The sequence below is a fragment of the Ananas comosus genome, linkage group 1, assembly GCF_001540865.1.
Source record: "Ananas comosus cultivar F153 linkage group 1, ASM154086v1, whole genome shotgun sequence".
In the NCBI taxonomy this organism is placed as follows: Eukaryota; Viridiplantae; Streptophyta; class Magnoliopsida; order Poales; family Bromeliaceae; genus Ananas; species Ananas comosus.
In genome coordinates this window covers 3210263-3234514 of record NC_033621.1, presented here as the reverse complement: position 1 = coordinate 3234514, position 24252 = coordinate 3210263, and the positions used below count along the sequence as shown (strand labels likewise).

General features: G+C 37.0%; 3 protein-coding genes across 7 annotated transcripts; all 3 read left to right on the top strand.

Moving 5' to 3' along the window:
• LOC109721944 (probable serine/threonine protein kinase IRE4) lies at positions 643 to 17389 on the top strand. Of its 5 annotated transcripts, none has more exons than XM_020249784.1 (18): positions 643 to 1043; positions 2104 to 2183; positions 2288 to 2503; positions 2589 to 3080; positions 3170 to 3799; positions 5470 to 5642; positions 5771 to 6017; positions 7316 to 7408; positions 7780 to 7920; positions 8001 to 8093; positions 9813 to 10020; positions 10114 to 10199; positions 13999 to 14087; positions 14651 to 14702; positions 14805 to 14861; positions 15301 to 15459; positions 16407 to 16484; positions 16769 to 17389. In XM_020249784.1, the coding sequence occupies exons 1-18, from the start codon at positions 854 to 856 to the stop codon at positions 16862 to 16864; spliced, it is 3180 nt and encodes a 1059-aa protein (XP_020105373.1). In that variant the 5' UTR covers positions 643 to 853; the 3' UTR covers positions 16865 to 17389. The 5 variants fall into 5 exon arrangements, 4 of the variants coding, with proteins under 4 accessions (XP_020105373.1, XP_020105367.1, XP_020105380.1 ...); XM_020249778.1 differs by having other exon boundaries at positions 2092 to 2183; XM_020249791.1 differs by lacking the exons at positions 7780 to 7920; positions 8001 to 8093 and having other exon boundaries at positions 2092 to 2183.
• Positions 18221 to 18786, top strand: LOC109716309 (beta-hexosaminidase 2-like; the record flags this gene model as incomplete). The annotated part of the gene is made up of 1 exon (XM_020241668.1): positions 18221 to 18786. A coding segment is annotated over exon 1 (516 nt), but the record flags the coding sequence as incomplete, so codon positions are not given.
• On the top strand, positions 18793 to 23425 carry LOC109718452 (beta-hexosaminidase 2-like; the record flags this gene model as incomplete). Its single annotated transcript, XM_020244702.1, is given in 3 exon segments — positions 18793 to 19134; positions 20887 to 21361; positions 22695 to 23425. Coding segments are annotated over 3 exon segments (1188 nt in total). The 3' UTR covers positions 23182 to 23425.

The window sequence follows — 24252 nt, the reverse complement described above, 5'->3', positions numbered from 1 at the left end:
TATGATAGTTTTTTTAATATAAAAAATAATAACGCAAGTTTAGTGCTACAATTTTATATTTTGAGAGGTTTTTTTTGCAAATGGCCTTCTGAAAAAATTTTATTTTAAAATAATCTCGACAAATTTATAATTGGCCCTACCTTGCCACACAGGTGCCATACAAGCGTCACGTGGCGGATTGGGCGCTTGCTTGGCAAGTTGAACACGGTTAATCATTCACCGTGTTAAAACACGGTGAATGGTTCATCGTGTTTCTTTTGGTTATTCGCGCCGCTTGATATAAACCCAAAACATATTGTACATCATTTTTTTCGGGATAGAATAACTAACTGAACACGGTGAATGATTTATAGTGTTCAACTTGCCAGACCAGTCACCTAGCTCGCTCGAGTGGCGCCTACATGGCAGGGGTAGGGCTATTTTTGTAATTATAAATTTATCGGAGGTATTTTTAAAATAAAATTTTTTTAGGAGGCCATTTGCAAAGAAAGCCCTATTTTGAGAGACTAAATAAAGATTTTTAGAATATAGAAGAGTGCAGAGCAAAAATAAGATATGTATAGGGGCTTTCTTGCATTTTAGCCAAAAAAAAAAAAAGAAGAAGAGAGGGTTAAAATAGAGTCGAAATGTTTTTGAACGTCTCCCTCGCTCACGGGGGCGAGAGAGAACTCTTTCTCTCTCTTCTCTCTCTCTCTTACACCCGTTTGACTCCCTCTCTCTTTCCCCTCTTTCCACCTCTCTCTCCTCTTCGACCAAGCCCTCGACATCTCCAAAACCCTAGCTCAGAGGCGATCGGATTAGGCGACGGGGATTGGACTCTAGGGTTTTTTTTTTGAAGGGGGGGGGATGTTGGATGGCGATGGAGGAGAAAGAAGGTAAGGGGGTTGGGATTCCAAAGGGGCTTAATCGGATCAGGACGCGGCGGATCGCCGGGGATGAGTCGCCGCCGCCACAGAGCGATCGGGGCGGCGGCGGAGCTCGGGCTCCGGCCAGGGCCGGTAAGATCGATGGCAACGGCAAATCATGGATAGGAGATTGGAGAGGTAAATTATTTCCATTGGATTCCTCAAGAATTTTCTCTTTTTCTGGTTGCTATGTTTATGAAGCGTCTGAAATGTTAATAGTTGTCTAGAACTAAGCAGCTCGATGAAAGTTAAATGGAGCGTTTTAAGTAGAATGAGCGCAATTACTTAGAAGGTTGCAAACTAAAGAGTGTAAATTAATTTTGAAGTTTTTGTGAAGATGGTGGTTGTCGAAACGTGTTCTATATATTTGTATGATTTGCTTTTGTTTAACTGTTTTCAACAATCTGAAACAAGAATTTAGTTTTTAAAGCAGGAATGGTCTTTCCTGTTTTCGAGCGCGATTATGCAAACCCCAATTTTGCACATAAACCAAAGATATAACACTCTTCAACCTTTTTTTCTCTTGAGTATATGGCCGTGTCATCCCAGGTGGTGGTGACTTAATAACTAGGGCTACCACTGTAAGCATCTCATCTCCAGGGCAACCATTGAAAGAACAAGGTATATATGCCACAGAACACCGTAGGATGAAATGTTTAAGATTGCTTGGCCACTTAAGGGAGCGAAAAGCAACCAAAATATTCTGTGAACACTTGATGAATTAGGCAAATGCTCAACATACCATCAGCTAAGATATGAGTTTGTACGGGGACATATTGTGAAGCTCTAGACTTTGTGACCCATGCATTGGAACCATTCAATGCAAATGCTTTATCCTTTGGGTTCGGACCCAGTAGAAAATGTCAACTCTATACTCTCTCATTCATTTTCTGTAGGGGACTGTTTTTCACATGCCAATGCCTTGACCAATCGTACCTTCTTTTTTCTGCCCCGTGGTGAACATGTACCAACTAAACTTTAATTGCAATGACTACTGTAGACTAAGGAACAATTTTTACTAGAGCGGTAAGTGATTATTAGTTTTGATTGAACTTCAGTAATTTTTGGCACCGTTTACAATTAGTTTGGCTTGCTCTGAAAGCATATGTCTCTGATGTGATAACAGAGGTCAGAGCCAATATTTTCTTGAGTCCTGTATTAGTGTTGTTCACTTAATTAAATTCAGGACTTCGTGAAGGAATTGCACACTGGTTTATATCGGAAGGCACTTCCAAGAAGTCTAATAAAGCCGACCATTGTACTACTTCCTGCTCTAAGGTAACAAAGCACAAAGATCTTTTGGTGCTTTTTAATGAGGTCGTGTTGGCCTTATACATCATTGCTCAAAATTTTTATGCATGAAATATATTGCTATGAAGCAGATTCGTGAATCAGATTTTACAATGCTCAAGGGGGAGGAAGATTTGGGATCCATACGTTCTATAAAATGGAGATATTTTAGTGGAAAGCTATCACTGCCAGAAAGCAGTTTCCTAAGAAATGCTCCACATGAGAAGAAAAGCTTTTCATATGAACTAGGACCAAGAGGTGGTATTCCACTTTCTCGTCTCCGAACACACAGCTACAACGATCTAAAGGTACTGTTGATACCTTTTAAATTTTTCTTGTTTGACGTTGGATGACGCAATATCGTGACGATAACTCTAATGATTTTAAATCCAGGAGATTTGGCAATCACTAAATTCAAAATTTGATGATGCCAAAGTAGTGGTGAATGTAGAGCTAGCTGCATTTGTAGAGGATGTTTTAGAAGCATTGGGAAAGGGCTTGCTATCAGAAGCACAAATAACAGCGGAAGAGTTAGTAATTCTGTCACGGCAGTGTATAGAGATGTCCTTATCTCAGTTTCGTGAAAAATGTGAGAGAATTGTTCAGGTTCTTACTGAAATGAGGCAGCAATCCCAATCAGTTCTTGTGAAAAAACTCGTAACACGTATGTTATATATCTTAACACGATGTAATAGGCTTTTGCAACTTCACAAAGATGGGGGGGAAATGAATGTGAATTCCCTTGAAAAATTCAGACGATGCCTGGAAAGTGTTCCTAATGTTGAAATGAAATGGGTTGATAGTTCTGCGAATGCTGAGATTGGTTTAAATAACATTGCAGAGCGGCCAGACCTCTACAGACATGAGATAAAGGAGCAAACTGAGGTACTTCTCACTTGGCCCACTTTGTGCATGTTTTAATGTTTTCTCAGTTTGTGCAGAAGTAACACTTTGTTCCTTATTTGATGTTTCAGACTCCTATTTGTTCGACAGGACGCTTTGAAAATTTCAGTTCTCCTTGGACACAGAAAATTCAGTATACTACGTATCTATTTCACGACCAAGAAGGATATCATGAAGGGTTAGATATGGTAATATGCAGGATATGCGAGGAGAACGTTCCAGCTTCTCATTTGGAATCCCATTCATACATTTGTGCTTATGCTGAAAAGTGTGTTTCAGAAGGTCTAGATGTGGATGAGCAGCTAGTAAAGATTGCAGACTTATTGGAACAAATTGTGGAGTCATATAACACAATTTTGGGTGAATTATGCAGCAGTCCTGAGAATTCAAGAGTACAAAATGCTAGCCTTACTCTTGAATATGAAGGTCAATTACCTAAAGCACAAGAGTGGCACACTAAAGGTGCTGAAGGGATGTTCGAAGATTTGCATCAGATGGATACTGCTTACCTAGATGATTCGCACATTGCATGCACTAATAGTATAAAAAGCCTAGCAGCAATAAAACTAGGGGAGTTGAATCTCACTTGTACCAGTGGTAGCCTAACTCCTGCTTCATCAATAAACACTCCAAATGCAGGTCACTTTGACTTGTTTTGGTTAGAGCACAGCAATCCATCCCAGCATGAGGATGTGAATCAGGTGAGATCCTCATTTTAGCTATTTTCGATGAGTTAAAAGTTCTGAACTATGACCACATTTTATGTTGAAAAAAAAATCTAATAATTACCATAAAGGACAGACCGGTACATCGATCAGAAGGCTGTGCTGGTTTATTAAGGTGATTGTCTGACATTTTGATGGGTTAGTCTTTTTAGTTTGCTATCCATGTCACTTTGGATCCAATAAATCTCAGCTGTGGAAGTTTAAGTGTTCCGTATAGTTTCATGCATAAGTATTTGGGCTTCTCACATATGCATGTTTGTGTAGATGTAAAAAGAGGGACTGCTACAATAAAAGTTAACTGTTTCATATTCTTAAAAGTTGAAAGGTACCCCAAGATGCAATACCGACCCTTCTTTTGAGAGGAGAGCAGTGCCAGCTTGGAAGACTCTGGCCTCATAGGCACATGACTGAAGACGCGTTGTTAAAAATGTGTTCTAGAACTAAGTAATAGCGAAATTCAGGTCGATCTTAGTTTGGTAGTTTTATTGCCTTTTGCATAATCAGGAGATGCTGATGGATTTTTTTCTTGTATTTTGTTTAGGGCTAGTATCTATGCATCGGCTAGGCCTGTAATACAGGCCATGTGGCTTGTGGGCTACCCCAATCTATCCTGGCCTTAGGCCATGCTAGGCTCTGCAATTAGAATGGTTCGCAGAAACCCACTGCACAGCCTATTTAGTGCCATTCTTACTATGCCAGCATGGTCCATGATGACTTTTTGGTTTAATTTTTAGCACTTTTTATTATTTTTTGTCAAATATAATTTGAACTACTAAGATTTTGAATAATTTTCTATAAAAAATTCATCTAAAATTTATTTGCTGCATAAATAACAATAAATACTTTATAAACTATGAATAACAATAAACTCTTTATAAACTAGTGTTTAAAAAATATTTAAGATAAGATTACAATAACTTTAAATAATTTTTAAAATAAGAAAACGAAATGCTTGCAATTTGGCGACTTTCGATTTCAACTAGACCACAAAAGAGTTAGCATGGCGCAGCTTGGACCCGTCCGTGCCAAAGGCTACGTGGCGGACTAGGAAGTGCAGCTCAGCACAGCAGACTTATTTTGTGCCAGGCTTCTCCATCCCATGTCAGCACATACTAATGTGGGGCCGTGCATCAGGCAAATTGCCTAGTATCTTGATAATGTCCAATTTCTACTGGCCAAATTGCAAAGCTGCTAATAATAATGATATATTTGGAAAGACAGTAGGTTGATTTGAGTAACTTCTTTCATGGCGTAAAACAAGGATGGGGAATCATATTTATAAATTTATCCCTGACCTGATCTTTTGATATTAATAATTTGATAAGTTCATTTTGTTCTATTAAAATGACACTTCCACCTTGTTTAACCTTACATTACTAGCGCACTAATTTGTTCCATCTTGGTTTATTGTGTCATTGCTTTGCACATAATTTGTTTGATGAGTTTTTCTACTCAGTTTTTTGAATGAAACTGTGGAAAGAAGCCAAAGGTGCCTGCATCTATTTGGCACTTTTGCACCAGATGTATTACCTTCTCTTTTCATAATTCAAACTCTTGCAGTATATTTTTCTCTATCATGAAGCCTACTATTTTTCATAGCTCATGGACTATGAGATTTGACGTTTTTGTGTTTATCTTGTTTGCAGATGAATGAGTTGGCTGATTTAGCTCGTAGAATTGCACATACTGATTGTGCGATAGAGGGAGCTGCGGGGTGTTTGGATATATGGTTACATATTTTGCTGCAAATTCTACGACAAGAGAAGCTTAAGGCTTTAGTGGTAGATACATTTGGAGGCCGAATTATGAAGTTGCTGAAGTAAGCTTTTGTTTCTGATATCCCAAGTTTCGTGGTCCTTTCAAGTTTGGTAGTAGAGGCCTATTTCAGTTATATCAACAAGAATACTTGCTAATTTTGATTTGTCTAATTTCATTCTGAGGATCTAGGAATAAATATCAGCTGGCTATGAGAATGGCGGATACTATCTGCTACAGAAGTATGCTTCAAAGTGAACAAAGCAGAGGATCTCATATTTTGAATGGATCTCCATGTTTATTAGCTCCTTTACATTCCTCGCGCAAGGAAAGGACAAGTATTGAAGATTTTGATATCATCAAACCAATCAGTAGAGGAGCTTATGGCAAAGTCTTTCTTGCACGAAAGCGGACAACTGGAGATTTATTTGCTATAAAGGTACATATTAAAGAGTTGTTTATCAACTTTTATTATGGTCTTTGTTTTGTGTCAGACTGTTGCTATGTATTAAATCAACAGCATTGCAATATAGAATTCATCAAAGGTTTAAATATTATAATTTTATCTCTCTTCCTTTTTCAACTATAAGAATCAAAAGCAGTCTGACTATCGGAGGATAAGTGCAGGCTGCCAAAGTGGCTTTATATGAAGTTCTGACCTATTCGGACTTTGTCTGAGCCATACATGAACTTGGCACTATATAAGCTTATAGATAATTCATGAGAAGATCTATTATAATATTGGAAATTGGAGCCAAAGATGAGGATGTTGTTGACCATTATGCAGTTGTGTGTATTTGAAATCTCCAGATCTTCTTAATATAATAGGCACTTTGGTTAAAATCCTCCAGCAATGTCTTCAAAAGAGTCTCACTTTTCATATGTTAAGAAAATCCTTACTGGGTTCACCTTTTAGTGTGGTATTGTGTGACCTGAGTTAAACAGGATTGTTTGTCTTATTGTAATACAAGATATGTTAAGGCACATTGATATTCATATATATAAGAAACATAACTACTTAGCAGAATTAAGATAGCACTATATGGGAGGATCATCTGGCTGCTCAATACATTACTCAATGCAGTGTCAGCTGCTGAGCTGGACAAGCAACCGGTCAATGGGACTCTGCAAAATGATTGACTGTTTATTCTCTTACACAGGTCAACTGCTTGAAGTTGCCTATTGCTTACCACTGTATTTGAATTTTTTTTACGTGAGTTTCTTAGAATCACTTTCATTCTTAGCTTCCATTCATTATGTACTTTTTAGTCAATATCAGTAGTTTTTTAGGCCTTCCAAGGTATAATTATCCATGTAGTAGAGTAACAGAAGCTGGAATTTTTAAGCAAGTACCTTGCTAAAGGTACTAAATCCTGGCTCTTACTCTCTTTGCATAACCAATTGTGGTGCTTTAGATTTCCCTCATCTGATGCTTTAAAATAGTTCTGGATACCATTGCCACTAAACATGTATTGTGAAAAAAAAAATTTCTGGATAACGAGCTCAATTGCATTCATGGTCTGAAGAATAACACCTTTGTTTTTCAACCGAACACACAGATTTCCAGTTCCATGTATTGTGACTCTTGTTGTCGAGCTAAAGCTTTGCTAGTAACTTTACTGGTTTGCAAGTGCAATTCTCTGACTAGTGAAAACTCTATAGACAGCAGGCAACGTACTCACAGAATTATAGAGCAGATCTGACATGGAGAGTTTATGATTTTCTATGGTGGTTCAGGTACTCAAGAAATTGGATATGATACGGAAAAATGATGCTGAACGCATATTGGCAGAGCGGAATATTCTGATTACTGTCAGAAATCCTTTTGTGGTATAGTTCAAGCTTTATTACTTGTTGCTTTGTTTTAACATAAATTTTGAAAATTCTTCTTTTTTTTTTTTGTAGACAGCGGCACTTGTCATAAATTTTCTTCTTGCTTGCAAGATTTATTTTTTGAGTTTCCTTTTTCTTCATTACAGTAATGACTTTATTTCATTTTAGCTCTGTACTGATTTCGATGTTTTGTTTCTGTCCCATACTCCAAGCAGTTAAACAAAATTGAGTTATAATTTGTACTGCATTTGTTTGTCTCCATATATTTATGTTACTAATGTTATAATTTCTACTAATATTAGTGTCCGCATTACATTATTTGCTTTTGGCAAAAGCATCAACCTTTTGCTTTTCTTTTTCTATTGCAGGTTCGTTTCTTTTACTCATTTACTTGCCAAGATAATCTTTATTTAGTAATGGAATATCTCAATGGAGGTGATTTATATTCTCTACTTAGAAAAGTTCGTTGCTTGGAGGAAGGGATAGCTCGCATATATATTGCTGAGCTGGTATGTCTAGAATGAAGCATATACAATTTATTTAAATTTGTCAAATGCTACCTTTTGATATACTACTTTTCCTATACTAGGTTCTTGCTTTGGAATATCTTCATTCGCTTGGGATCATTCATCGTGACCTCAAGCCAGACAACATACTTATTGCTCCTGATGGCCACATTAAGGTTTGACTTAGAAACTTGAGGCTTTTGTTGGATTAGCAAGTTACGAATGTTTATTGTTCATTTGTAACTTTAGAGGACTTACTATGATTGTACTTCATAAAATCATGGAAAGTATTGAGCAATCAGTCATAAGGTTATGATGGCTTGTCATCTGACTCTTAATAGGTGAAGCAGGTGCTTTTGTCATTGGCTAGTTCATGCACTAGTCGTAAGTCTAGAATGTAGTTAACTGTCAACCATAAGCTTTTTATTTCTTGTTGTTTTTGCTCTTCCAGCAGTGCCTGTAAATATCCTCAAGTTCATGTACTAGAAGCTTGCCCAGAGCATCCAGTAATTGCTCTCATGATAGTGAAATACATCACTAGAGAAATGAACTCTTAATGGTTCTTGACAATATATCTCCCAAGCCTGCGCATAAGGTGAATTGCTTTTGAATAGATTCTGAGATTGGGAAACATTTTATAACTTCATTCCATCATTCTTATTAGCAATTGCATGCAAGTTTAAACACCTAAACTATCAATTTGTTGAAAAGATAGTGAACCATTCAGAGTTTGGTACCCAACAGTAAAGGCTTGTAATGTTCAGTCAGTTGTTGAATTCTTAGGGTCGCAAGGTTTGGTTAGTCAAGCAGGAGTTACCAATGGAGCTATTCACCAGAGTCTAAAGGATTGCACAGTGCAATCAATCGAACCTTTTGCCAATCTAGTTTTATGTTGATTTTCTTTGAGTGCTCAGGAATTGGTTGTATTATTCGAGTCTGGCAAGTATAATCACCTTTGCCTTCATATTCACTAAATCAGTAGTTGCATGCTTCTATAGCTTGAATCCCAAGGAAAGAATTGACAGATCTCTGTTAATCGTCAAGTCTTCATCTTGTACATCAGGCGGCTTTAGTGCAATCTGTAACTCCGATTAAATAATTGAAATCTTTTTGTTTGACAATGGGGGCAATGGGAAAAACACTAGGGGATTCTTTGAGAGTCGAAGAGAGGATTAGAATTCGTCGTAGATATCTCATCTTGTCGACCTGTTGAAATTTCATATGGCTTTTCGGCCGACTAATCTGATGGCAAGTGTGTAGCTTCAATTATTTCTTGAACTCGAGGCAAATTTGCGTTTGCTTCTGGAATTTTGTCAGAAAGTTGAGGGGCCAATTTCAGAATGCCCTGTAAGTGAGGTGGTCTCCATAAATTTTTATCTTTTGGAAATAAATGCAAAATGAAAATAAGTAGAGATTCAAAGATTTATAGTTCCGATGGATCTACTCACAAGGTCAAGGCAGTAAGATGGGTACATCAGCAACTATTTTCAACTTGTGATTGATTAAATTAGTGGGTCTTGAACCAGATATGGTGCTTCTGCAATGAATTGTTCTTAGCATGAAAATCATGAACCTCTTGCTATTTTTATCATTGCTATATTTCTATTTGACAAGCTATGAAATATTGGTTCCCTTATGTATGATTGTGAATGCTTCTAGCTGTTTGAGATACCATGAATTTATGATTTGCCTGCTTTACAGTTCATTTAGAAATTCTGTTTGTGAAGCACAGATTCTTTTTTCCCTTTGCTTATAATTTTGTCACCTCTATCTATGTTTTACTATCTCTGTCGAGAATTTCCTATTTTCTTAATACTTTTTTTTAACTTTATTGCTTGGGTTTTTTTTTTTTATTTTTCTTTTTGATAGCAAATACTAACACTATCTTATAACAGCTAACAGATTTTGGACTATCAAAGATTGGCCTGATTGATAGTGCAATTCACTTAAATAGATCTAGGACAACTAGTTCCATCATACCAGATCCTCAGAATCAGCATGATAGTCCGGCAAATGCTAATGGAAGGCAGAAAAGAAATCGACGTTCTGCTGTTGGGACACCAGACTATTTAGCCCCTGAAATTCTTCTTGGAACTGCACATGGTTTGTCAATTTCGTTTTTTGAAGCTTCGATGTTTGTTTCGTGTTTGTTTCGTGTGATGGCAATATCACCTTCCTGCTTGTGTTCTTTTTCAGGTTATGCTGCAGACTGGTGGTCTGTTGGGATTATATTGTTTGAGCTTATAACTGGTATCCCACCGTTCACAGCTAGGCTTCCTGAGGTTTCTTCTTGATTCCCCAACTTTTTTCGTCTAATTTACTGGTTATATGCTATATCTTGTCGTAGTGAGTATTCATGATGTGGTTACCTTTGACATCATCTACTACCAATGCTATTCCCTAATAATATTAGATTAGCTGGAGCAGGTCTTGAAATTGAGAAGGCTTCATGAAGAACGGATAAGCATTCTGTGAAAAAAAGCTTACAATTAACTCTTTTCATAAACTACAAAATTTATTTGCAAAAAGATTAGTTTAGTTGATATATATATATATATAGAGAGAGAGAGAGAGAGAGAGAGAGAGTTGAGCTGGAATGCTATCGATAGCAAACGGACTCCGTTGCCACCCATTTGTTTTCGATGATGATGCCTCCAAATCGACGATCAGCACCGTTGAACATGATCTATACCACTTAAAGTGTCTAGAAATCAAATTTCAAATCTTTTCGACATCATTAGCCTAATGATCAAAGGGTTTCAAAATTTGTAATTTTAATGGTAGATATGAGGCGTTTTCTCGTTTAACGGTGTAAAACTATCTAAATCAATTGAATTTTCGTTAGAAAATTCTTTAAACTATTTAGAACAAGATCTATACTCTCGATCTTGATTATAAAATTTCTATCATCACTTTTTAGAGGATATTCATTTTCAGCCGTTCATTTTTACGCCCACTTGATGGACAAGAGAACATATTGGAAAAGAATGAAATTTGATTTCTAAATACTTCAAGTGGTGTAGATCATTTTCAACGGTGCCGATCGTCGATTTGGAGGCTCTATCATCGAAAACAAATGGGTGGCAACGGAGGCCGTTTGCTATCGATAGCATTCCAGCTCAACTATATATATATATATATATAGAGTAGGGCTACTATACTATTATGAGTATAGAGCCCATCGTACTCATAAGTTATTTTTGATGTTAGGGTTTTCGAATCGACGATCCACACCGTTAAACATGATCTAGAGTATTTGAAATTTCTAGAAAATAAATTTCGTAATTTTTCGAAATCATTACAAAGTCCATCAATCGGGTATAAAATGAACAGTCAAAATCGAACGACATCCTAAAAATGGATGATCGGATCTTTCAATTTAAGATCGGAGTTATTGATCTTTATTTAGATAGTGAATAGAATTTTCTATCAAAAATTCAACCTATTCCGATTCTTTTACACCATTAAACTAGCAAATATTCCATACCGATCGTTAAAAATTGTCAATTTTGTGAGCTTTTGATCATAGGGTAAATGATATCGAAAAATTATAAAATTTAATTTCTAGAAGTTTTAAATACTCTAGATAATGTTTAACGGTATGGATCGTCGATTCGAAAGCTCTATCATTGAAAACAACTTATGAGTACGAAGTCCATCGTACTCATAAAAGTATAGTAGCCGGACTCTCTCTCTCTCTCTCTCTCTCTCTATATATATATATATATATATATATATATATATATATATATATATAGATAGTCTCTTATACTATCTATAGTACCGGGGCTCCGGTACTATATTCCCGTTTTCGATCTTAGGGTGTTCAAATCAACGATCCACACCGTTAAGACTAATCTAGGATATTTAAAGTTTTTAGAAATAAATTTTATATTTTTTCGACATAGTTTACTTTATGATCAAACCATTTCAAAATTGTCAATTTTCAATGGCTGCTATGGCGAGTTTGGAGTTTAACGGTGTAGAAGAATCTAAATTTCTTCAAATTTTGATAGAAAATACTTTAAACTATCTAGATTAAGGTTAACATTCTTGATCTTGAATTTAAAAGCCTATGCTCAAATTTTAAAGATTATTCAATTTCCACCATCCATTTTGACATAATTTATTTACTAAGTAAACGATGTCAAAAAAACTAAAATTTATTCCTAAGAACTTATATACCCTAGATCATTTTAACGGTGTGGATCGTTAATTTGAACACCCTAAGATCGAAAATAAGACTATAGTACCGGAGCTTCGGTACTATAGATGTATAGTAGCCTAATTCTATATATATATATATATATATATGAGAGAGAGAGAGAGAGAGAGAGAGAGTGGGCTGGTATGCTTATGGAAGCACGGAGCCCTCCGTGTTTCCAAGTTGTTTTCGATGTTCGGACTTTCGAATTGACGATCGGCTCCGTTAGAGTTGATCTAGAGTATTTGAAGTACCTAGGAAATAAATTTTGTGATTTTCGATATCATTTGCCTAGTGATCGAAGGGGTTCAAAATCAATAATTTAATGGCCGTAGTGAGCCATGTGCAAGTTTAACGGTGTAGAAATATTCAAATCACATGAAATTTGATAGAAAATTCTTATACCATATAAAACAAGATCAATAACTTTGATCTAAAATTTTAGAGCGTGTTTGGTTTGAAGTCGGAGTCGGCATCGGAATCGGAATCAAAATAAACTAGAATCGGAATCAGAATAACTCATTACTTAATTCTGTTTGGTTCATCACCTGAATCGGAATCGGAATAAATCATTCCCTTGTCGTGTTTTGGTTCAGGTGGATATAAAAACGTAATTAAATTAATATACTAACATTATCTTTATAATATATTAATTTAAATTCAAATTAAAAATTAAATATTAAAAATCAAATTTTGAAATAATGTCAAAATTTTAAATCTATTTTTTTTAAAAAAATTAAACTTTGAAGTTGAGTGGATAATTCAAAATATGAAACTAAATTTTGATTTATTCAATTTCAAACTTAAAATTACAATTTAAATTTTATTTAAATTTGAAATAAAATTTGAATAAAAACTTTATATAAATTAAAATTTAATTTAAATTCAAATTCATAAGTTAGATTCGAAATACTTAATTAAATTTTAATTTTTAATTTAAGTTCAAATTAAAATTTAAAATTATATATTTAATTTTTAAATTTTAATTCATATTTTAATTAAAAAAGTTGAAAAAATAAATTTAATTCGAATAAATATCCATTTCGTCCAGATTCAATTTCCAATCCGGCCTCCTAGGCCGGATTGAAAAAAGAGGTGATTGGGACTGGGAGACTCCCATTCCATTCGGGAATCGGAATCGAAATGGGACTCCCACGTACCAAACACCCACAAACGGATTAACCCATTCCTATTCTGATTCCATGGTGAAAAAGAAGCGAACCAAACACGCTCTTAATGTCATGTCATCATATTTTGTAAGATTTTTATTTTCAGCCGTTGATTTTGAGCCACTTCGATCACTAGGCAAATGATATCGAGAAATCGCAAAATTTATTTTCTAGATACTTCAAATACTCTAGATCAAGTCTAATGGAGCTGATCATCGATTCGAAAGTCCGAACATCGAAAACGAAGTGGAAGCACGGAGCCCTCCGTGCTTCCATAAGCATCCTAGCCGCACTCTATATATATATATATATATATATATATATATATATATATAAAACTTCAATAAAACCCCTAGGTAAGAAACAAAATTGATGTAAGATCGGTCCTTTACCTCAAGATTCCTTATTATAGCTGCATATGCAATGGAATATTGGACAACTGAAATAGGATTGTAAATGATCCCAACCATCTGAAAATCTTCAAAGCATTCCAACCAAGGAGGAAATGAACTACGTATTTTTGACCAGATAACAGTCTTTTCTTCGAAATTAGGCTTTGTATCACTTGTACTTGCAAAGAGAGTACTTTTAGTTTATTAAGATATTTAAGTTATTAATTAGTGTTGCTGCAAAATACAGATAGGGATAGTGATAGGAAGCTATATTTTAATGTTTAATAAGAACAGTAGTTGTTTTATGTTTGTGCAGATTATCTTTGACAACATTTTGAATAGGAAAATCCCATGGCCTGCTGTTCCCGATGACATGTCATATGAGGCCAAAGACTTAATTGACAGGTTTGTTTGCAATCGTCGGATTCCTAGCCTGAGTATACCTTTAGATTTTACCGGAGAACTTCACTTTGTACTCAGGGCATTGACTTTTTTATGATACCTTTGAAGCCTGCTGTGCAGAATAACTAAAGTCTGCGCATACACCTGTGGTTGGTTATAATGTAAAATCAGCAAAGAGATGAAACAGAGAAACAGAACTTACAAAAAAAAAAAGAAGAAGACAAAATAGAAGGAAAAATGGTTTGGCCGGTTTAACACAGACAGAAGTATGCAACCATAACTTTCTATTACACGGTCACACCAACAAGTTTCTACTGCTTTCTTTACTTCAATCCAAATGTCCCACTTGCATTTTGCACCCATACTCAAGTCTAACAAAAGCATAAATGTGGTAGAAGAAATTGAGTTCTCGTTGTAGCAGTCCTTGCATTTCGAAATGATAAAAAAGAAATCCCTTCCGCATGTAAAATAGTAAAAGGTGCTTTTGGTCCTCTGTCATTCACAATTATGTGTTCACCAAATTATGAGGTGTAGGATAATTTAACAAGGTCTTTTACTTCCTACAGATTGCTTTGTCAAGATCAAGATCGCCGTCTTGGAGCTAACGGGGCATCAGAGGTTGTATTATATATTTAATATGACTCTGAGTACACCTAGATTTCTCTAAATGTTACTTAACTTTGTGGGTTCTCCATCTTATATTGTCAAACCGACATACAGGTAAAGGCACACCCATTCTTCAACAAAGTTCACTGGGGCGACCTTGCTTCGCAGAAGGTACAACTTAAATTATAAATGAACATCGTAGGAAACAAGCCTACCAAGAATGTATGTTCATGTGTTCCTGCAGTGGTGCAGACATGACCAAGTTACGACACATGATCAAATTAGGACCAAATTTGGTAATGCTTCCCCTAAGACAACCACTTTGAAGCTTTAGAGATCCAAACAAATCCGAAGTTGCCTTAAAGCACCACTCTTCTAGTGCTAAATAATGGTGGGACCTTCCAGCAGACCTTATGTCTGAAACTTCTGTGGAAGAACAAGCTCAAGTATGAAATGAATTGCAACTTAAATAAACATGGCAATTTATTCATACTTCCTTTCATTAAAAAGAAATAAGAAATATATAGATATTGTAGTCGTTTTCTCTCTCTCTCTCTCTCTCTCTCTCTTTTTGAGATTTTACAACAATTTATGTGGTCTTTGGTTTTAGGCTGCATTTGTCCCACATCCTGACAGTGAAGATGATACAAGCTACTTCATGTCACGGTACCCAAATAGTGTCCCCCGAACTCCTGATGAAGAAAATTCTAGTGATTGTGCTTCTGATGCTACTAATTCTAGCTCAAATACTAGCAGCGTTGGCACAACTGTAAGTATGATCTTAATTTATGTTTGATGAATATGAAACCAGTTTCCATAGATATCCTAAAATTCTTAGTAGGCCTACCTTATACTTCAATCGTGTTTTCAGATATTTACTTGTAGCTACTCTAAATTTTTGCACTAACCTAATCTCTACAGTACTAGAAGCAATTATATATATATATATATATAGAGTTGAGCTAGAATACTATCGGTAGCAAACGGGTTCCGTTGCCACCCATTTGTTTTCAATGGTAGAGCCTTCAAATTGACGATCGGTACCGTTGAGCATGATCTGTACTAGTTGAAGTGTTTAGAAATTTAATTTTAAATTTTTTCGACATCAATTGCCTAATGATCAAAGGGTTTCAAAATTTGTAATTTTAATGGTCAATATGAGGCGTTTTCTCGTTTAACGGCGTAAAGATATTCAAACCAATTGATTTTTTGTTAGAAAATTCTTTAAACTATATAAAAGAAGATCTATACTCTTGATCTTGATTACAAAACTCCTATCATCATTTTTTAAAGAATATTCATTTTCAGCCGTTCATTTTTGTGTCCACTCAATGGATAAGAGAACAATATCAGAAATGTATGAAATTTGATTTCTAAACACTTCAAGTGATATAGATCATGTTTAACGGTGCTGATTGTCGATTTGGAGGCTCCATCATCGAAAACAAATGGGTGGCAACGGAGCCTGTTTGCTATCGATAGTATTCTAGCTCAACTCTCTCTCTCTATATATACAGAGTAGCAACTACCTCTCGTTTGTTTAGGAGTTTTGCTCTTTTTTTATTGCCTTCTAATCACTGGCTTGTGTGTTGCACTTTTTTGTTAAAACCAGTTTTTCCATGAGAAGAAAGTGGTGCGTTATCTTTGTAGATTTCTTTTACTTGTTTAAACTTAGTTGCCAGCCCATTCTCATGCTTTGTTCACTCAAATCTTCAGATGGAGGAAAATAGTGAGTTAGCCGAATTCGACTCCCACTATTGTGTTGATCTTTCTTCAATCGATTTCTCCTTTAAGGTAAACTATTTCTTGCATATTAATGTTAGAATTCTTCTTCTTCTTCTTCTTTTTTCCTTTTCTGTTACAATCTTTACTGTAAGCTTTTTTGTATCGTAAAATTGGTAGCTATATTCATTAACACAAACTCTTTCCTATTTTCAACTTCATACATAATTCATTACACACATAATTGGGGTCTAAACCTTTGACTAAATAGTGTAATTCTTGTATGCTCATTTTGAACTAAATAGTATAATTCTTTTCTTATAAGCTCATCTTGAGTTGTTATTTCATGTTTACAGAACCTGTCACAACTGGCATCTATGAACTACGATGTCCTTCTAAAGAGCGGGAGAACATCAAAGAATTCATCCCCATCGAAGGCTGAAAAATCTTAGGTCAATACTCGTGCACAAAGCAAAATCTCTTGCAGGATTCTCGAACATATTTGTACAGGATCTGAAAATCAGGATAGGTGGCTGTGATGCGTCACGTGATCACAATGAGATCAAATTGCGGGGTGGTTGAGATTTTGGTTGTTTATAGTACATATTTCCAATTTCCAACCTCGACGTCCAGCTGCATAATACAAGCATAACCTCTCCTTATCAGAATTGGCGTACTCCGATTCATCACTTACAAGGCAACACAGCACCAAAATATACATACACTCTATGAGGCCCTTCTTTGTGTGTGTGTGTGTGTGTGTTTTTTCCTTTATTTTTTCTCATTTTTCTGTTCTGTATCTGCCGTGCGTTTGTATTACCCAGCAGGAACATCCCTACTGTTGGCCGTTGTTACCTCATAAATCAACATCTTGGGCTTAAACTCTTGCAATGTAAATATGTAACTCTAGAGATTTGCTTGAGATGTTGAGGGCATGGATTATTACTTAAGTAACTTACCTACAATTTCATGATTTTTGTGCTTTTGGCCTTAAAGAGTTTCATATCAAATTGATTTTGTCATTCTATAGTCGAACTGTTATTATTAGTCAACCCAAAAGTCCCACCATACTCTTTTTATACGGCTTTTTTTTGCAAATGGCTTCCTGAAAAAATTTTATTTTAAAAATAGTCTTGTCAAAATTTAATTTGCAAAAATAGTCTTGCCCCTGCCACGTAAGCGCCATGTTAGCGCCACGCAGGCAGGACTGGGGCCAGTGTGTTAAGTTGAACACAATAAATCATTCACCGTGTTCAAACACGGTGAACATATTTATATTCCTTTTCTTCTTTTTTAGATATGTCAACCGGTCGGGTTTGGATCGGATTTTCAAAAACCCGAATCCGAATCCGAATCCGAAAGTTAAATTAAAATCCGAACCCGAATCCAAACCTGGCGGGTTTTAAAAATCCATATCCATTTAACTTTAATATATGGATATAAGTATGGATTTTTAAAACTCGCCCGACTTGGATTCGTGTTCTGATTTTAATTTGATTTTCGAATTTGATTTCGGGTTTTTAAAAATCCGATCCAAACCCAATCAGTTAACATCCCTAAAAAAGAAGAAAATGAATATAAATATGAAACACGGTGAATGATTCGTCGTGTTTGAACACGGTGAATGGTTCACCGTGTTCAACTTAATACACTGGCTCCAGTCCTGCCCGCATGGCGCTGACGTGGCGCCTGTGTGGCAAGACCAGAGCCATTTTTACAAATTAAATTTTGACAGGACTATTTTTAAAATAAAATTTATCCGGAGGCTAAATTGAAAAAAAGCCCCTTTTTATTACCCTTTTATAAACTTTCCCAAACTTCCTCCCAAAACCCACCAAATAAACAATACAAATATACAATGACCACCTCCTCCCTCATCCTCCTCCTCGTCATAATCGCCATTATTACACCATCCTTAATCCACTCCACTCCCCATCCTCCCATCAACGTTTGGCCCAAACCCACCTCCATTTCCTGGCTCCCAAACCCTAACCCTAACCCTAATTCCTCCTACCTCTCCCTCTCCCTCTCCCCTTCCTTCCGCATCTTCCCCCTCTTCCCCATCCACCTCCACCCCCCTCTCCGCCGCGCCCTCTACCGCTACCACCGCCTCCTCCTCCGCGAGCGCCACGTCCCCCTCCTCCCTCCCCCGACGCCCCCAATCTCCCCCGCTCCCCTCTCCCTCCTCCTCCTCTCCGTCTCCTCCCTCTCCGCCCCTCTCCACCCCGGCGCCAACGAGTCCTACCTCCTCTCCCTCCCCATCCCCACCCATGGCGCCGCCAACCTCTCCGCCAACCTCTCCGCCGCCACCCCGTGGGGCGCCATCCGCGGCCTCGAGACCCTCTCCCAGCTCGCCACCGCCGTCCNCCCGGCTCCGGCGCCGGCGACGGCGCCGTCGTCGTCCCGGCCGGGGTGGAGATCCGGGACGCGCCGCTGCACCCGCACCGCGGGGTGGTGCTGGACGCGGCGCGGAGCTACTACCCGGTGTGCGACGTGATGCGCACGGTGCGCGCCATGGCGCACAACAAGCTGAACGTCCTCCACTGGCACCTCTCCGACGCCCAGGCCTTCCCCCTCTCCCTCCCCTCCGAGCCCAACCTCGCCCGCCGCGGCGCCTACCCCACCCCCTTCCCCGCCACCTACTCCCCCCGCGACGTCCGCCGCGTCCTCCGCTTCGCCCTCTCCTTCGCCGTCCGCGTCGTCCCCGAGATCGACGCCCCCGGTAAACCCATCTCTCTCTCCTGATCCATTAGGACGCTTAGTGAGTGTTTGTTAGATTTCCTCACAGAAATATTCCAGTGTCTAATAATTTTCTAGAACCTGGGAAAAATTGTAAAAACAATAGTACTTTCATTTTCTAAATTTTGAATCCAGAAACAAAACCTATGAACTAAAAACTAAACTTTTGCGCTTTTGCAAGGAAACCGAACAACCCCTTTCGATTGTTCTTCGCGCTGGTCAAATAAATTTTTTACAGATGATTTGATAACTTATAATTTTTAAAAAAGTTAAATTGAGAAAAAAAAATCTAAATCTGAATTATATGTAGTCTTTTTAGTAATTGTATTGTAGTAGGTATATTAGCGTTGAAATGCTGCTTTTAAAACTATAATAGAAAGAGACTCAACCGTATATAGGGGGCTTTTTTTGCAAATAGCCCCCTGATAAAATTTTTTTTAAAATTGGCCCTGTTAAAAATTTATCTACAAAAATGGCTCTGCCCCTGCTACGCAAGTGCCACGTCAGCGCCACGCCGGCGGGCATGGTGAATGGTTCACCATGTCCAATACAAATATCCCCACTTAGCCAAAAACTGGCTAAGTTGAGTTAGTTGTTCACCGTGTCCAATACTAATACAGCCTTAGCCAAAAAATGGCTAAGTTCTATATAATTGTATTAGACACGGTGAATGGTTCACCGTGTCCAATACAACTAACTCGACTTAGTCATTTTTTGGCTAAGTAGGAATATTTGTATTGGACACTGTGAATCATTCACCGTGTTCAAACACGGTGAATGGTTCACTGTGTTCAACTTAAACACCTGGCCCCAGCCCTGCCCGCGTGGCGCTGACGTGGCGCTTGCGTGGTAGGGGCAGGATAATTTTTGCAAATTTTTAATAGGGCCAATTTTAAAATAAAATTTTGTCTGGGGCTATTTGCAAAAAAAGCCCTATATAGGAGATTAAAGTGCATCCATATACGCCACAGTTTCTGCTTAATCCACCTTTTAAATAATTATTATTTTTTTGTTTCGAATTGCAAGTTATCTCACTACTTTATAGCTAAATGATACAATTAAATAAATTATTTATAATAATGAGTTTGGCTATTACACACTTATCATAATAGAAATTTTTGTACTCATAAATTTTCTGCCATTAAATCTATCGTTTTAATCTTTTCAATCCTTTAGATTATACTATTCACAACCAATCACTCACCGAATTTTAAAAAATCAATTGGAGACTACTATTATACTAACCGTACATTTTTTTTATCCAACAGTCAAAAGTTTATAAATATAAAAAAAATCTATACTCATAAAAATATAATATTACTAACCTTATAATAATAATAATAATAATAATAATAATAATGAGCGACTGGACCTTACTTCATTCGTCAAACTTTTGATGAGTGACTGGACCTTACTTCATTGAGCGATCTCCATCACCCTTGTTACACCTCTCTCTCCTTACCTCTCTTATTACTGCTTACTTATTACTAGTTACTTTTTATTCCTTTCTTTTATTATCTCGTTCTTTTTTTGTACCTTTTCTTTCTCGAAGACCGTAGTTGTCTCCACTATGTACGCTGAATTCATCCCGCTTTATGAATGAAGCAGGTAGCTTGCTACCTATTTTCTCAAAAAAATAATAATAATAATAATAATGCTTTTTAGTTCAAAATTTTTGCTTATAGTGTCTCTGTAATTTATTCTTTTTTGCTGTGTTTGTAACGAACAACTGAAGGGCACACGGGGTCGTGGGCCGGGGCGTATCCGGACATCGTGACTTGCGCCAACAAGTTCTGGTTGCCGCCGGGCGGGCCGCCGCTGGCGGCTGAGCCCGGCACGGGCCAGCTGAACCCGCTGAACCCGGAGACGTACCGCGTCGTCCGCAACGTGTTCCGCGACGTCGCCGCCTTGTTCCCGGACCCCTACATCCACGCCGGGGCCGACGAGGTCAATGCCGCGTGCTGGGACGACGACCCGGCGGTGCGGCGCTTCATCGCCGCGGGGGGGACCCACGACCAGCTGCTGGAGATCTTCGTCAACGCCACCCGGCCGTTCATCGCTGACACGCTCAACCGCACCGTCGTGTACTGGGAGGACGTGCTCCTCGGCCCGAACATCAAGGTCGGGGCCGCCGCGCTGCCGCCGGAGACCACCGTGCTGCAGACGTGGAACAACGGGCCCACGAACACGAAGCGGCTCACGGCCGCAGGGTAATATGAAACAACCGTCTTTCTCTAAAAACTCAGATATCGGTGGATAACGGTAACGGTAACTTAATATTCGATTATTTTTAACACTTCTACATGAGCTCGAGATATTTTGATAAGTTTACGATAAGTGAGCTTTAAAAATATTGAAAGAAAACCAACTATCCAATCCTAACTTTTATGAAACTTTTTTTCAGTTAATTATAGCTTATTAAGGTCATTTGATTCTTCAAAATNTTTACAAGGTTTTTTTAAACTATTAATTGGCAACTATATAGACATCAAATAATCTTCCAATTTATTTTACCAAATAAATAAATAAAATAAATGTAAATATTGAAAGAAAACCAACTATCCAATCCTAACTTTTATGAAACTTTTTTTCAGTTAATTATAGCTTATTAAGGTCATTTGATTCTTCAAAATTTACATTTATTTTATTTATTTATTTGGTAAAATAAATTGGAAGATTATTTGATGTCTATATAGTTGCCAATTAATAGTTTAAAAAAACCTTGTAAAATGTGTGGTAGTTCAGAGGTTCTTGTATAATTATTTTCCTTTCTGAAATTATACTAGGATTCTGAAAGAATTAAGACTTGGAATCATCTGCCCCAAAATTATATGTGAACTAATTGTTATTTTTTAAAAGCATAAATTGGAAGAGTCTGGCTTGTATACTATCCGAAAGACTTGTCGCGGCTCTTCTGAAATTATGTGAAATAATTATTATTTTTCAAAAGTATAAAGTACGGTTTGTATGTTATTGGTAGTACGGAGCGTTCTGTACAAGCGAGTTATTTTTTATGATAGAACATCGGCATCAACGATCAATTCTATTATACATGATTTACACTATTGGAAATATTTAAAAATTAAAATTTTTTATTTTTTTTCGACATTGTTTGACCAGTGATGATTAGCAAGTTTCAAAATTAACAATTTTAAACCGTTGCTATGTATTTGTAAATTTAAAGATGTAGAACAATTTAAATCCAGTAAAGTTTTGATAGAATATATTTTTTTAAACTATTTATACCCTTTAATATAAAATTTAAGTTTTTGTATTATTATTTTTATGATTTTTTTCTCAGCAGCTCATTTTGGGACTATTTGGTCTATAAGTAGGCTATTTGTTCTGTAAGGAAATGATGTTGGCAAATCATAACAAATTGGTTTTTGATACTTTCAATAGCTTATATCATATCTAATAAAGCCGATCGTCGATTTGGATGTTTTATTATCGAACAGCCGCATGGAGGGTTCCGTTCTACTGATAGTATTCAAGTCTAGTTCTTAACTAGAACGAGGTTTTAAAATTTCGTAAATTCAACAGGTATCGCGTGATCGTGTCGTCGTGGGAGTTCTACTACCTGGACTGCGGGCACGGCGGGTGGGTCGGAAACGACAGCCGGTACGACTGGCAGGACAGCGACGAGCCAGGGCACCCGTTCAACTACGCGGGGGGCAACGGCGGGTCGTGGTGCGCGCCATTCAAGACGTGGCAGCGGATTTACGACTACGACATACTGCACGGGCTGACCGACGAGGAGGCCGGGCGCGTGCTGGGCGGGGAGGTGGCTTTGTGGTCGGAGCAGGCCGACGGGACGGTGCTGGACGGCCGGCTATGGCCGCGGGCGGCGGCGATGGCGGAGGCCCTGTGGTCGGGGAACCGCGACGAGACCGGGAAGAAGAGGTACGCCGAGGCGACCGACCGGCTGAACGAGTGGCGGCACCGGATGGTGCAGAGGGGGATCCGGGCCGAGCCGATCCAGCCACTGTGGTGTGTGCTGCACCCGGGCATGTGTAATTTAGTTCAGTAGCAGAGAAAAAGAAAGAGAAAGGGAGAGTGTTATTATCTATTTATTCGAGGATATTGAATAATTAGATTCTTGCAATTATTTGGCGATAGAATACGAATTATGTTGGCAAATTTGTGGATAATTATAGAATTTAATTGCGCCCGTAAAATTGTACAATTATTTGAGATAATTTAAGACTTTGATTTTTTATTAGATGATGGATTATAGCTTTTGCGGAAATACTATTTGATGAATGAAATTTTAATGGGCTTTTGTATGGTCATGCTTATTTTTTATTTTTATTGTTTTATGTATGCACACGTTTCCCTTCTATGAGTTCCAGTAGTGGTAATTCAGCTTTGCTGAATTGAAACCAATTATTAAGGCTTCGTTTGGTTCAGGAGTAAGTAAGAACTACTTATTTTAAAAATAGATATAAATTTAGGTGTAAGCTTGTAATAGATTAATTTTATATTTGGATGAAAATTGAGTTGTTTCGAAAATAAAAAAAATGACGTTTGGATAGATAAGATGGAATAAGAAAAATAGTCGGCAGTTATAAATAAAAAATAAAAATATTGCCCCTTAGATTTGAATTTAATTTTTTTAATATTTATATTTAAAATTTTAAATTTAAATATATAATTTTAAAAATAAAAAAAAACTAAATAAAAAATTTTTAAATCTCAAATTCAAAAGTTTAAAGTTCTAAATTTTAAATTTAAGATTAAATTTAAATTTAAAAATATCAAATTTTAAATTTAAAAATTTAAAATAATAATTTAAAATTACAAATATTAATTAAGATTATAAATTCTTAAAATATAAAATTTAAATTTAAATTTAAAAAATTAAATTATAAATTTAAATTTAAAAATTAAATTGGGGTGAGATTAGCCCCCCAAACACCACCTAATTATATATTTGTTCCGATGGAAGTGAGATGGGAGTGGACAGCGGAGAAGTCGTTTACGTCATAACTGATCACTTCTTTAGTTTGATTCACCGTAAAATTTGAGTTACGATCGAAACTTGAGTTAACCCAAAACGACGTAATTGGCTTTGGCCAATTACGGTGAAAATGACGAAGAA

What these genes read in the sequence shown, in the direction of transcription:
- LOC109721944 (XM_020249778.1), top strand. Translation starts at nt 854, where the DNA reads ATGGCGATGGAGGAGAAAGAAGGTAAGGGGGTTGGGATTCCAAAGGGG. An exon ending in AGATAAAGGAGCAAACTGAG is followed by an intron (nt 3,081 to 3,169) that starts GTACTTCTCACT and finishes TTGATGTTTCAG; the next exon opens with ACTCCTATTTGTTCGACAGG. An exon ending in GAGATTTATTTGCTATAAAG is followed by an intron (nt 6,018 to 7,315) that starts GTACATATTAAA and finishes ATGGTGGTTCAG; the next exon opens with GTACTCAAGAAATTGGATAT.